Source organism: Bombina bombina, chromosome 5 (genome assembly GCF_027579735.1).
Source record: "Bombina bombina isolate aBomBom1 chromosome 5, aBomBom1.pri, whole genome shotgun sequence".
Lineage (NCBI taxonomy): Eukaryota > Metazoa > Chordata > Amphibia > Anura > Bombinatoridae > Bombina > Bombina bombina.
This window is the reverse complement of record NC_069503.1, coordinates 263,930,090-263,944,400: the sequence shown is the minus strand read 5'-3', so window position 1 is coordinate 263,944,400 and position 14,311 is coordinate 263,930,090. Positions and strand designations below refer to the sequence as shown.

The 14,311-nt window shown below is 37.6% G+C and overlaps 1 protein-coding gene across 2 annotated transcripts in view; it reads left to right on the top strand.

Annotated features, from left to right (window-relative positions):
* MRC1 (mannose receptor C-type 1) overlaps positions 1 to 14,311 on the top strand; it is a 294,794-nt gene that overhangs the window by 127,324 nt on the left and 153,159 nt on the right. For both annotated transcript variants that reach the window (XM_053713973.1, XM_053713974.1), the window contains exon 11: positions 6,970 to 7,118. In XM_053713973.1, coding sequence (XP_053569948.1) covers positions 6,970 to 7,118 — 149 coding nt within the window. The remainder of the gene's footprint in view (positions 1 to 6,969; positions 7,119 to 14,311) is intronic.

Below are 14,311 nucleotides of genomic sequence, written 5' to 3'. Positions count from 1 at the left end.
AGTGAGTTCAGTGCCTGTGAAGTCTGCACTAGAATTAAGCAGGAATATCACCAGGGCCTCAATGTTTCTTCACTAATCCATGTTTTTCTGTTTCTCATTTTCTCTGTGCGTGTGTGTGTATATATATATATATATATATATATATATATATATTTGTTTTTCTATTTTTGTATTTTTCTTTTTAACTGGAAAAGGTTTCCATCCAGTTCTTTATTAAATCCCATAATGTTTGATTTCACAACACTTCAAGTAAAACACATCAATTACAACAGTAATTATTATGGTAACAGTCATGACTCATACATACATCACACATCTTAACAATTCTGCTCACTAATTTGGCTCACAGTTATTCCACAATTTTAAACACTTTCCATTCACAATACGCAAATTACTGAGAAAATCTATTGCATACTGGCGAGTTTTAACATATGTGTCCTTCTCCACACAATTTCTGTCCCATTCAGCTATTTCAGTATTTCTCAACAACAAAAACATTTGGGTATTGAAACCTGCTGATGATACATCTGACCTAAACGGTTTCATTGAGGTCAAGCTACTCCCAAGGAAAGACAAATAGATAACGAAACATTTTACAGGAAATTCTATTGTTTGAAATTCTATGGCGGAACGGTTGTAAAAGCCCCTTCATTTTGTGACAAATCTCTTATACTAAAAAGAAATAAAAAAGTTTTCAAACAGTTTTTTTTTTAGAAATTAAGATGCAACCAAATATATAGGAATTAAAAAAAAAAAATTTGGAGAGAAAATCTCTTATAATAAAAGGAAAAAAGTTCTCAAACAGCTCAGCACATTTGTAGATGCACTAAACATTTTAGTATCTGCTATTTTTTAGAATGAAAACAAACCTCTAATATTAAATGAAAAAATAAAGTTCTCAAGATTGTTCACCCAATTTTTTTCCTAAATGTAATAAAATGCTCAAAACAACTACCTACCTAATGGCTAGATTACAAGTTTTGCGGTATGAGTGAAAAAGAAGCGTTAAGGCTCCTTTTCACTACCTCTGGTATTACGAGTATTGCAGGTATTTCTGTACTGCACACTTTTTTGGCCGTAATGCAACGTAACTACCGCAGCTTTTAAAAAGTCCTTTTTCAATGGGACTTCCTTTGCGCCAATATTACGAGTCTGCCTGGGAGGCCAAAAAGTGAGCGATACAGCCTATACCGTCAAGATCCATATCGTAAACTGAAAGTCAGTAGTTATGAGTTTTATGCTACAAAGCCGTAACATAAAACTCATAACTAAAGTGCTAAAAAGTACACTAACACCCATAAACTACCTATTAACCCCTAAACCGAGGCCCTCCCGCATCGCAAACACTAAAATAAAATTATTAACCCCTAATCTGCTGCTCCGGACATTGCCGCCACTATAATAAATATATTAACCCCTAAACCGCCGCACTCCCGCATCGCAAACACTAGTTAAATATCATTAACCCCTAATCTGCTACCCCGACCTCGCCACCACCTACATTATACTTATTAACCCCTAATCTGCCGCCCTCAATGTCGCCGCCACCTACATTACAGTTTTTAACCCCTAATCTGCCACCCACGACACCGGCAACACCTACATTACACTTATTAACCCCTATTCTGCCGCCCCTAACATCGTCGCCACCTACCTACATTTATTAACCCCTAATCTTCCGCCCCCTACGCCGCCGCCACTATACTAAAGTCATTAACCCCTAAGTCTAACCCTAACCCTAACACCCACTACCTTTAATGTAATTAAAATAAATCTAAATAAAACCTTCTATTAATACCTACATAATTCCTATTTAAAACTAAATGTAACTAATAGTTACATTGTATCTAGATTAGGTTTTATTTTTATTTCACAGCTAAGTTTGTATTTATTTTAACTAAGTAGACTAGTTAGTAAATAGTTATTAACTATTTACTAACTACCTAGCTAAAATAAATACAAATTTACCTGTAAAAAAAAACCTAACCTGAGTTACACTAACACCTAACATTACACTACAATTAAATATATTACATTTATTAAATACAATTAACTAAATTACAAAAAAACAAACAAACACTAAATTACAGAAAATAAAAAATAAATTATCAAATATTTAAACTAATTACACCTAATCTAATAGCCCTATCAAAATAAAAAAGCTCCCCCAAAATAAAATAAAAAACCTAGCCTAAACTGAACTGCCAATATCCCTTAAAAGGGCCTTTTGCAGGGCATTGCCCCAAAGAAATCAGCTCTTTTACCTGTAAAAAAAAAATACAAACACCCCCAACAGTAAAACCCACCACCCACACAACAAAACCCCCCAAATAAAATCCTGAATAATAAAAAACCTAAGCTCCCCACTGCCCTGAAAAGGGCATTTGTATGGGCATTGCCCTTAAAAGGGCATTTAGCTCTTTTTCAAGTGCCCAAACCCTAATATAAAAATAAAACCCACCAATAAACCCTTAAAAAAACCTAACACTAACCCCCGAAGATCCACTTACAGTTTTTGAAAACCCGACATCCATCCTCAATGAAGCCGGGAGAAGTCTTCATCCAAGCAGCAAGAAGTGGTCCTCCAGACGGGCAGAAGTCTTCATCCAGATGGCATCTTCTATCTTCATCCATCCAGCACGGAGCGTCTCCATCTTCAAGACATCCGACGCAGAGCATCCTCTTCTTTCCACGGCTCTTCTCGAATCAAGGTTCCTTCAAGTGACGTCATACAAGATGGCGTCCCTTTAATTCAGATTGGCTGATAGAATTCTATCAGGATGGCATCCCTTTAATTCTGATTGGCTGATAGAATTCTATCAGCCAATCAGAATTCAAGGGACGCCATCTTGGATGCCGTCACTTAAAGGAACCTTCATTCGAGAAGGGCTGTGGAAAGAAGAGGATGCTCCGCGCCGGATGTCTTGAAGATGGAGCCGCTCCGCGCCGGATGGATGATGATAGAAGATGCTGTCTGAATGAAGACTTCTGCCCATCTGGAGGACCACTTCTTGCCACTTGGATGAAGACTTCTTACGGCTTTTTTGAGGATGGATGTCGGGTCTTCAAAAACTGTAAGTGGATCTTCGGGGGTTAGGGTTAGGTTTTTTTAAGGGTTTATTGGGTGGGTTTTATTTTTAGCTTAGGGTTTGGGCGGAAAAAGAGCTAAATGCCCTTTTAAGGGCAATGCCCATACAAATGCCCTTTTCACGGCAATGGGGAGCTTAGTTTTTTTTATTTAGGATTTTATTTGGGGGTTTTGTTGTGTGAGTGATGGGTTTTACTGTTGGGGGGTGTTTGTATTTTTTTTACAGGTAAAAGAGCTGATTTCTTTGGGGCAATGCCCCGCAAAAGGCCCTTTTAAGGGCTATTTGCAGTTTAGTTAAGGATAGGGTTTATTTTTATTTTGGGGGGCTTTTTATTTTGATAGGGCTATTAGATTAGGTGTAATTAGTTTTAATATTTGATCATTTCTTTTTTTATTTTGTGTAATTTAGTATTAGTTTTTTTGTAATTTAGTTAATTGTATTTAATAAATGTAATTTATTTAATTGTAGTTTAAGGTTAGGTCTTAGTGTAAGACAGGTTAGGTTTTATTTTACAGGTAAATTTGTATTTATTTTAGCTAGGTAGTTAGTAAATAGTTAATAACTATTTACTAACTAGTCTACCTAGTTAAAATAAATACAAACTTTGCTGTGAAATAAAAATAAAACCTAAGCTAGCTATAATGTAACTATTACTTATATTGTAGCTAGCTTAGGGTTTATTTTACAGGTAAGTATTTAGTTTTAAATAGGAATTATTTAGTTATTAATAGTAGGTTTTATTTAGATTTATTTTAAATTACATTTAAGTTAGTGGGTGTTAGGGTTAGGGTTAGACTTAGGGGTTAATAACTTTAGTATAGTGACGGTGACGCTGGGGGCAGAAGATTAGGAGTTAATAAATGTAAGTAGGTGGCTGCGATGTTAGGGGCGGCAGATTAGGGGTTAATAAGTGTAGGTAAGTGTCAGCGATGTCGGGGTGGCAGATTAGGGGTTAATAAATGTAATGTCGGTGGCGGCGATGTCGGGGACGGCAGATTAGGGGTGTTTAGACTCAGGTATATGTTAGGGTGTTAGGTGTAAACATAAATTTAGTTTCGTAAAACCAGCTCACCGCAGCTCTGGTATTGGAGTGCGGTGTGGAGCTCAATTTTGCTTTACTCTCCCTTATTGCCTGCTAAAGCCGGGTGTTTGCAAACCTGTAATAGCAGCGCTGTAGGGAGGTGAGTGGTGACAATAACTTGCAAGTTAGCACCGAGCAGCTCTTACCGTAAAACTCATAATCTAGCCGTAAGTCATCTATTTCTGTTTTTCAAGTGCAATGATAACCTTTACATATATACGTAGTACATGAACAGTCACAAAAACATATGTTCATGGAAGCCCAGATCCTATGACAAATATCTATATTTACATATATATAGACAAATGTATATAAACAGACTAGAGAGTGAAAGTAATGGAAGTGCCAAAAAGCATAAAAGGTGAAACTCTCTTCATTCAATAAATAATTAAAGGGACAGTAAACGTAAAAAAATTATGTTACAAAATTCTGCACAATGTGCAGAATTCTGTAACATTATCCTAGCGACACCTTCTAAAACAAAAGAGATTTGATAGACCCCCCAAAGGTATACTTACCTTCCGTTCCTCTAAAGCAGTGTTTCCCAACTCCAGTCTTCAGGACCCTTAACAGGCCACATATTTATTATATCTTAAAAACATATTTTATTTTTCATAAAACCCATTTTTCTTTCTTTCATGATTTAGATAGACCATAACATTTTAAGCAACTTTCTAATTTACTTATATTATCAAATGTTCTTAGTTTTCTTGTTATCCTTTGTAGAAAAGCAGAAATGTAAACTCAAGAGTGTGCACGTGTCTGCAACACTATATAGCAGCAGTTTTGCAACAATGTTTTACATTAGCAGGGGCACTAGATGGCAGCACTTTTTCCTTTCGTGTAGTGCTTCAGGCATGTGCATGCTACCTACCTAGGTATCTCTTTAACAAGGAATAACATGAGAAAGAAATAGAAATGATAATAGAAGTAAATTGGAAACTTTTTAAAAATTGTATTCTCTATCTGAATCATGAAAGAACATTTTTGGGTTTAATGTCCCTTTAACTAGAGCACAGGTGAACTGATCAGCTGATAGATTAACTGATTATTTCACCTGTGCTCTAGTTAAGATATAATGAATATGTGGCCTGTTAAGGGTCTTGATGACTGGGCTTGGGAAACAGTGCTCTACAGTATCTTATGATTTTTTATTTTTCTTAAAAGTGTCTCCCGGTTTTGCTGTGTAATCACAGAATAAAACAGAAGGTAAGTATCCATTTGGGGGATAAATCTATCAAATCTCTTTTGTTTTTGAATGTGTTGCTAAGATAATGTTACAAAATTCTGCACATATTTTTTTACATTTAAGAGGACATTAAACTCCTATTGCTTTTATGTAAAATAAATGTGTTTGTGCTATGTTCCATAGAAGAGCCAAAAAGCAAGTTCTGTAACCTGCCAATGCTGCAAAACAATAGTTAGTTTATACAATTTGCCGCATTTTCAAAGCCTGTTACAGATTTAGCGCGCAATTACATATATGGCGCAGGCTTCAGCGCAAGCACTGCAACCCGCGCCGCCCGTAATTTCACCTCACACATCGGGGTATTACATATACGGCGCCGGCAGCTCATAAAGTGCTGTAAGTCGGATAAATTAGCGATGTCCAGAAATGAGCGTAAATACAAATTTCTGGAGTCGCCAGTGACTTACGGCACTAAGGATAGGATAGCCAATAGGATAAGAGCTACTGAAATTCTATTGGCTATTCAAATCAGCCAATGGAATTTTTAATAGCTCATCCTATTGGCAACCATATATTTTCAATTTAAAAAGTTGATATTAAAAAACAACACATCCCTGTATTGTAATCCATGTGAATAGTTTAAATAATAGACTCTTTCCATCTTATTTTCCTTTTTTCAGGGTCTTTTAATGCTCAAATCTCTTCTGTGATAGTTAAATCATTGAAAAGATTAATATAGTGGAAAAATTCAAACGCTCTAGTGATTTTTTAACTCTAGCATCTCTGTAATGCTATGTATTTAATAACTGTAAAGGGGTTAAACACATGATAAAAATACCTCTAGGGAATTGCTTACCCAAGCGGTAGTTTATCAGATCAGCTGCAGTTTCTGCTTGAGACTACTCTGCATCTCCCAAAAGGTTCAAAGTGGTTAAACACATAGGGTTAGATAAACAAGTAGCGTATTCTGCTTTCTACCCCCCGAAGTTTCAGGTCCGTCTGAAACTTAAGTTAAAAAGCAGTGGTTAGTTTACCTGCTCTCATCCAAGGTAATCCTGAAAACCTTGCCTGTTGTGGAGGCCTGAGGACAGGTTTAATAACCAGTGAGATAGAGCACATAATTTAAAACAACTTTCTAATTTACTTCTATTACCAAATTTGGTTCATTCTCTTAGTATTGTTCGTAGAAGAAGCAGCAATGCACTACTGGGAGATAGCTGAACACATTGTGAGCCAATAGCAAGAGGCATATATGTGCAGCCACCAATCAACAGCTATTTCCTATTAGTGTATTGCTGTTCCTACCTTGGTATGCTTTTCATATATATATTTATATTATCATAGCAAACTAGATAATAGAAATATAATGGAAAGAAGTTAAAAGCTTCTATCTGAATCATGACTGTTTAATTCTGACTTTACTGTTCCTTTAAGATAATTAATGTATAATTTTCTTTATTTAATAAATAGAGATAATAAGTATTGGTGCTGATAGATACTTTTTAATCATTTCAGTATTAAAGTGTAAAGACAATTGTGAAATAATTGCTACAGGTTTATCATTTTTGTATTTTGTACATTTCTAAGTGTGAATTAATGGCACTTTTTAGGTATGAACAAGCTTTCTTGACAAGTCTGATTGGACTTCGACCTGAAAAACATTTCTGGACAGGACTTTCAGATACAGAGGAAAAAGGAACATTCAAATGGTCAAATGGTGACAGAGTTTTTTTCACAAACTGGAACTCTGAGATGCCAGGTATGAACTTATCTATTCATGTACCATAATACTCTAATGTGCTTGTTTTAACTTTGTTTTGTAAAGTTAGTTCTTCACCAATTGTAGGCCACCTTGTTCTTTATGGTGCAAAGACAAACAATACATCCTGAGATTATACTCCCATGGGAGCCAGATTTACCGCACTTCTATTGACTAAGAAGTGAAAACGTCACCTCTTAGGCAAAAAAATTGTTAGCCGTGGGCTGCAGTAGCAGCTAAAAACGGTGATCGATTGAATCAAATAAAAGAGCTTTCTACATGAAGTATCTTATACTTCATGAATGAAAGTCCCCTTTATTTGTTTCAATAGTAAATCCTAGCATTTGTAAAACGCTAGGATTTACTTTCACTTTAAAGATGATTAGTTTAGCTTCGGTTTTCTAAAGCTTTCTAGTCTGCTGAGATTCTATAACATGCGAAGAAACAAATGAGAAAAGAAGCTTCCCCTTGGCCCAGTTAAAACTTTATCAATATTCTCCTGAATTTTATACGCTACAGTCCGGGTAAAAATTAAAACTTATTTATTAACAAAGAGTAAAAAATTACATTAAAACAGTAAAATAAATGAGCAACTTCCTATGATAGGTGAATCTCATATCAACAATAATGGTTTAGTATGAGGCCTGTACAAAATGGGTGACTCTTCCCGTTAGTGCACAAACAGCAACAAAAAAGGTCCCTATCATCACACTGTAAGGGCCAAATGGGAATGGGCACTATCTGTCATTATACAGCTGCACTAATTATTTAAAAAGACTGAGTGTCCCTGTACTTAGTTAGCCTCCTAGAAAAACAGATATGTACAATCAATATTCTCAATAAACTCAGAGCATAGAAGCCCCACAACACTTTTGCCACTACATACGGAAGCAGCACTGAAACGCCTGACGTATATTTCAGTAATGATTTTTAACAAGATGCCTTTTTAGTATTATGAGGCCCCACAGGGATTTGTTTTAAAGGCAATTTTTACCTTGGGAACTGTGGATCTCATTATGGAGAGTGGAGATCACTAATATTATATATGTGAAGGAGAGACACACTTTACACTATGAGGCCGAATTATCAAGCCGTCAACTATGCTGCATTCAACGGCACCAATACGCTTGCCTAACATCCCCTAACATCGCGGCCGCGGACCTGAATACGCTCTCCATATTTATAAAAAAAGCTGTCAAAAAGCCACGCATCAAGTACGGGGCGATGAGCAGCGGACTGTTGTTAACTAACAGTCATCGATCTTGCTGCTATTCTCCTTTTTCCCAACTTTATTTATATCCTGTCACTAAACACCGTCACTATACTAAAATGTTTAACCCCTATCCCGCCTTTCCCATCCCATACCCCGCTGCAACTAAATAAAGTTATTAACCCCCATCCCGCCGCTCCCGGACCCCGCCGCAACTCTAATAAAGTTATTAACCCCTATCCCGCCACTCCCGGAGCCCACTGCAACTCTAATAAAGTTATTAACCCCTATCCCTCTGCTCCCGGAGCCCACCGCAACTCTAATAAAGTTATTAACCCCTATCCCCCCGCTCCCGGACCCCTTCGCAACTAAATAAATATATTAACCCCTAAACCCCTGGTCTACCACTTACTAAACCTATTAACCCCTAAACCGCCAGCCCCCCACATCGCCATAAACTAAATTAAGCTATTAACCCCTAAATCTAACAACCCGCTAACTTTACATTAAATATTAACTTATCCCTATCTTATAATGAATTAAAACTTACCTTTGGAATTACATTAAACTATTATTTAACCTACCCTAACTATTATAGTAAAATTACATTAAACTATATTAAAATATTTAACCTACCCTAACTATTATACTAAAATTAAATTAAACTATATTAAACTATTACTTAACCTACCCTAACTATTATACTAAAATTACATTAAACTAACAATTAAATTAACTAATTAATTAACTAACGGCTAGATTACGAGTTGTGCGTTAGGGTTAAAAAGCAGCGTTGAGAGGTCCCAACGCTGCTTTTTAACGCCCGCTGGTATTACGAGTCTTGAAATGACAGGCTCACCGCTCACTTTTTTGGCCAGACTCGGAAATACGGCAAATCCACTTACGTCAATTTCGGATCCTATATTTTCAATGGGACTTGCATAGCGCCAGTATTACGAGTCTAACCAAAAGTGAGCGGTACAGCCTCTCCTGTCAAGACTGATACCGCATTTAAAAGTCAGTAGTTAAGAGTTTTATGGTACAACGCCGTAGCATAAAACTCTTAACTAAAGTGCTAAAAAGTACACTAACACCCATAAACTACATATTAACCCCTAAACCGAGGCCCCCCACATTGCAAACACTAAAATAAATATTTTAACCCCTAATCTGCCGAACCGGACATCGCCACCACTATAATAAATATATTAACCCCTAAACTGCCGCACTCCCGCATCGCAAACACTAGTTAATTATTATTAACCCCTAATCTGCCTGCCCTAACATCGCCAACACCAACCTACATTTATTAACCCCTAATCTGCCGCCCCCAACGTCGCCACCACTATAATAAAGTTATTAACCCCTAAACCTAAGTCTTACCCTAAACCTAACACCCCCTAACTGAAATATAATTTTAATAAATCTAAATAAAATTACTATCATTAACTAAATTATTCCTATTTAAAACTAAATACTTACCTGTAAAATAAACCCTAAGATAGCTTCTATATAACTAATAATTACATTGGCCTCTAGTTATCAAGCCGTCAACCGCAAATACGCTGGAATTCCGCAGCGTATTTGTGGCGAAGCTGATTTGCCTTAGTTATCAACCCCTTCTGCCCGGCAAAAGTAGAATATAGTGACGTAAGCTTCGATCCGCCGGACTCAGTCCGACACAGATCAATGCTTACGTCACTCCATATGTTCCGAACGCAAGTTCGGCACAATCTGATTACTTTTGGTAGTTATCAAACTACTACCAGGTACACTTGCTACTATTCCGGGCCAGCGTACCTGGATTTCAATCTGCCGCCCTGGAGGCTCCGGATCCCATAGGAATCAATGGGAGTCTGACCATAATGAAAGCTCATGTTCGCTGCTGCCCGATATCCCATTGATTCCTATGGGAGATGTCTGCACCTAACACCCTAACATGTACCCCGAGTCTAAACACCCCTAATCTGTCCCCCCCCCTACACCGCCGCAACTAAATAAATTTATTACCCCTAAACCGCCGCTCCCGGACCCCGCCGCAACTATAATAAACATGTTAACCCCTAAACCGCCGCTCCCAGAGCCCACCGCAACTATAATAAATATGTTAACCCCTAAACCGCCGCTCCCGGACCCCGCCGCCACCTACATAATACCTATTAACCACTATCCTGCCCCCCATACCGCCACCGCCTATAATAAATTTATTAACCCCTATCCTGCCCCCCTTATACCGCCGCCACCTATAATAAATGTATTAACCCCTATCCTGCCCCCCCATACCGCCACCACCTATAATAAATTTATTAACCCCTATCCTGCCCCCTACACCACCGCCACTATAATAAATTATTAACCCCTAAACCTAAGTCTAACACTAACCCTAACACCCCCCTAACTTAAATATCAATTAAATAAATCTAAATATTAGTACTCTTATTAACTGAATTAATCCTATTTAAAACTAAATACTTACCTATAAAATAAACCCTAATATAGCTACAATATAACTAATAATTACATTGTAACTATTTTAGGATTTATATTTATTTTACAGGCAACTTTGTATTTATTTTAACTAGGTACAATAGTTATTAAATAGTTATTAACTATTTAATAACTACCTAGCTAAAATTAAGACAAATTTACGTGTAAAATAAAACCTAACCTATGTTACAATTACACCTAACACTACACTATAATTAAATTAATTACCTAAACTAAATACAATTAATTACAATTTAAAAAAATTATCTAAAGTATGAAAACCCCCCCCACTAAATTACAGAAAATAATAAAATAATTACAAGAATTTTAAACTAATTACACCTACTCTAATCCCTTAACAAAATAAAAAAGCTCCCCAAAATAAAAAAAGCCCTACCCTACACTAAATTACAAATAGCCCTTAAAAGGGCCTTTTGCAGGGCATTGCCCCAAAGTAATCATCTCTTTTACCTGTAAAAAGAAGTACAATACCCCCCAACATTAAAACCCACCACCCACACACTCAACCCTACTCTAAAACCCACCCAATACCCCCTTAATAAAACCTAACACTAACCCCTTGAAGATCCCCCTACCTTGAGAAGTCTTCACCCAACCGGGCCGAAGTCCTCAACGACCAACCCCCCCAAATAAAACCATATCTAAAAAACCTAAGCTCCCCATTGCCCTGAAAAGGTCATTTGTATGGGCATTGCTCTTAAAAGGGCATTTAGCTCTTTTTCAGCCCTAAGTCCCTATCCTAAAATTAAAACCCACCCAATAAACACTTAAAAAACCTAACACTAACCCCCGAAGATCCACTTACAGTTTTCGAAGACCGGACATCCATCCTCATCCAAGCGCAGAAGTCCTCAGCAAAGCCGGCAGAAGTCTTCATCCAAGCGGGCCAAAGTCTTGATCCAAGCGAGCAGAAGTCTTCATCCAGACGGCATCTTCTATCTTCATCCATCCGGTGCGGAGCGGTTCCATCTTCAAGACATCCGGCGCGGAGCATCCTCTTTTTACAACGTCTCTTGAAGAATGAAGTTTCCCTTTAAATAACATCATCCAAGATGGCGTCCCTTAAAATAGAATAGAATTCTATCAGCCAATCGGAATTAAGGGGGAAAAATCCTATTGGCTGTTGCAATCATGCTCCTGACTTTACCATTGTGCTTTTCAAAAAAATTTGATAAAAGAAGTAATTTGTAAAGTTATTGTGGCTTATGCCCCTTTAACTCTAAAAATTGTTTTTCTAAATTCTACGTTTCTATAAGTAATGGTTGCAGCCATATTTAAATTTAAATTCCCCTCACCTATCTCTATTAGACATGTAAGAACAGATATAAAACAGGCAATAAACTAGACTGTTCAAACAAGGGTGTGTATAAAATAGGACTGTTAAAATAATTGTCTAAAAGGGTTTCCACCCAGCCTTGTTTGCACATTATCTTTAATGCCTGATATATATCATTACTTATTTGTCCTTATATGAAGACAGAGATAAGGGAAAACTTAAGTTCAAACATGGCAACATTCATTACTTTATAAAAATAAAAGTACTTTATAGAAACTAAACATTTAGACTTATATATTCAATATTTAAACAACTAATATTCACCTAGATTACGAGTTTTGCGTTAGAGGCTGTGCGGTGCTAACGAGCAGTTTATGCTCACCGCTCACTTACAGACAGCGCTGGTATTACGGGTTTTTACAAACCCGGCATTAACCGCAAAAAAGTGAGCTGGTAAAACATGCTCGTGCACGATTTCCCCATAGGAATCAATGGGGGAGAGCTGGCTGAAAAAAAACACCTGCAAAAAAGCAGCGTAAAGCTTCTAAAGCAGCCCCATTGATTCCTATGGGGAAATACAGGGAGTGCAGAATTATTAGGCAAATGAGTATTTTGACCACATCATCCTCTTTATGCATGTTGTCTTGCTCCAAGCTGTATAGGCTCGAAAGCCTACTACCAATTAAGCATATTAGGTGATGTACATCTCTGTAATGAGAAGGGGTGTGGTCTAATGACATCAACACCCTATATCAGGTGTGCATAATTATTAGGCAACTTCCTTTCCTTTGGCAAAATGGGTCAAAAGAAGGACTTGACAGGCTCAGAAAAGTCAAAAATAGTGAGATATCTTGCAGAGGGATGCAGCACTCTTAAAATTGCAAAGCTTCTGAAGCGTGATCATCGAACAATCAAGCGTTTCATTCAAAATAGTCAACAGGGTTGCAAGAAGCGTGTGGAAAAACCAAGGCGCAAAATAACTGCCCATGAACTGAGAAAAGTCAAGCGTGCAGCTGCCAAGATGCCACTTGCCACCAGTTTGGCCATATTTCAGAGCTGCAACATCACTGGAGTGCCCAAAAGCACAAGGTGTGCAATACTCAGAGACATGGCCAAGGTAAGAAAGGCTGAAAGACGACCACCACTGAACAAGACACACAAGCTGAAACGTCAAGACTGGGCCAAGAAATATCTCAAGACTGATTTTTCTAAGGTTTTATGGACTGATGAAATGAGAGTGAGTCTTGATGGGCCAGATGGATGGGCCCGTGGCTGGATTGGTAAAGGGCAGAGAGCTCCAGTCCGACTCAGACGCCAGCAAGGTGGAGGTGGAGTACTGGTTTGGGCTGGTATCATCAAAGATGAGCTTGTGGGGCCTTTTCGGGTTGAGGATGGAGTCAAGCTCAACTCCCAGTCCTACTGCCAGTTTCTGGAAGACACCTTCTTTAAGCAGTGGTACAGAAAGAAGTCTGCATCCTTCAAGAAAAACATGATTTTCATGCAGGACAATGCTCCATCACACGCGTCCAAGTACTCCACGGCGTGGCTGGCAAGAAAGGGTATAAAAGAAGAAAATCTAATGACATGGCCTCCTTGTTCACCTGATCTGAACCCCATTGAGAACCTGTGGTCCATCATCAAATGTGAGATTTACAAGGAGGGAAAACAGTACACCTCTCTGAACAGTGTCTGGGAGGCTGTGGTTGCTGCTGCACGCAATGTTGATGGTGAACAGATCAAAACACTGACAGAATCCATAGATGGCAGGCTTTTGAGTGTCCTTGCAAAGAAAGGTGGCTATATTGGTCACTGATTTGTTTTTGTTTTGTTTTTGAATGTCAGAAATGTATATTTGTGAATGTTGAGATGTTATATTGGTTTCACTGGTAAAAATAAATAATTGAAATGGGTATATATTTGTTTTTTGTTAAGTTGCCTAATAATTATGCACAGTAATAGTCACCTGCACACACAGATATCCCCCTAAAATAGCTATAACTAAAAACAAACTAAAAACTACTTCCAAAACTATTCAGCTTTGATATTAATGAGTTTTTTGGGTTCATTGAGAACATGGTTGTTGTTCAATAATAAAATTAATCCTCAAAAATACAACTTGCCTAATAATTCTGCACTCCCTGTACTTTTTATGTCTACACCTAACACCCTAACATGAACCCCGAGTCTAAACACCCCTAA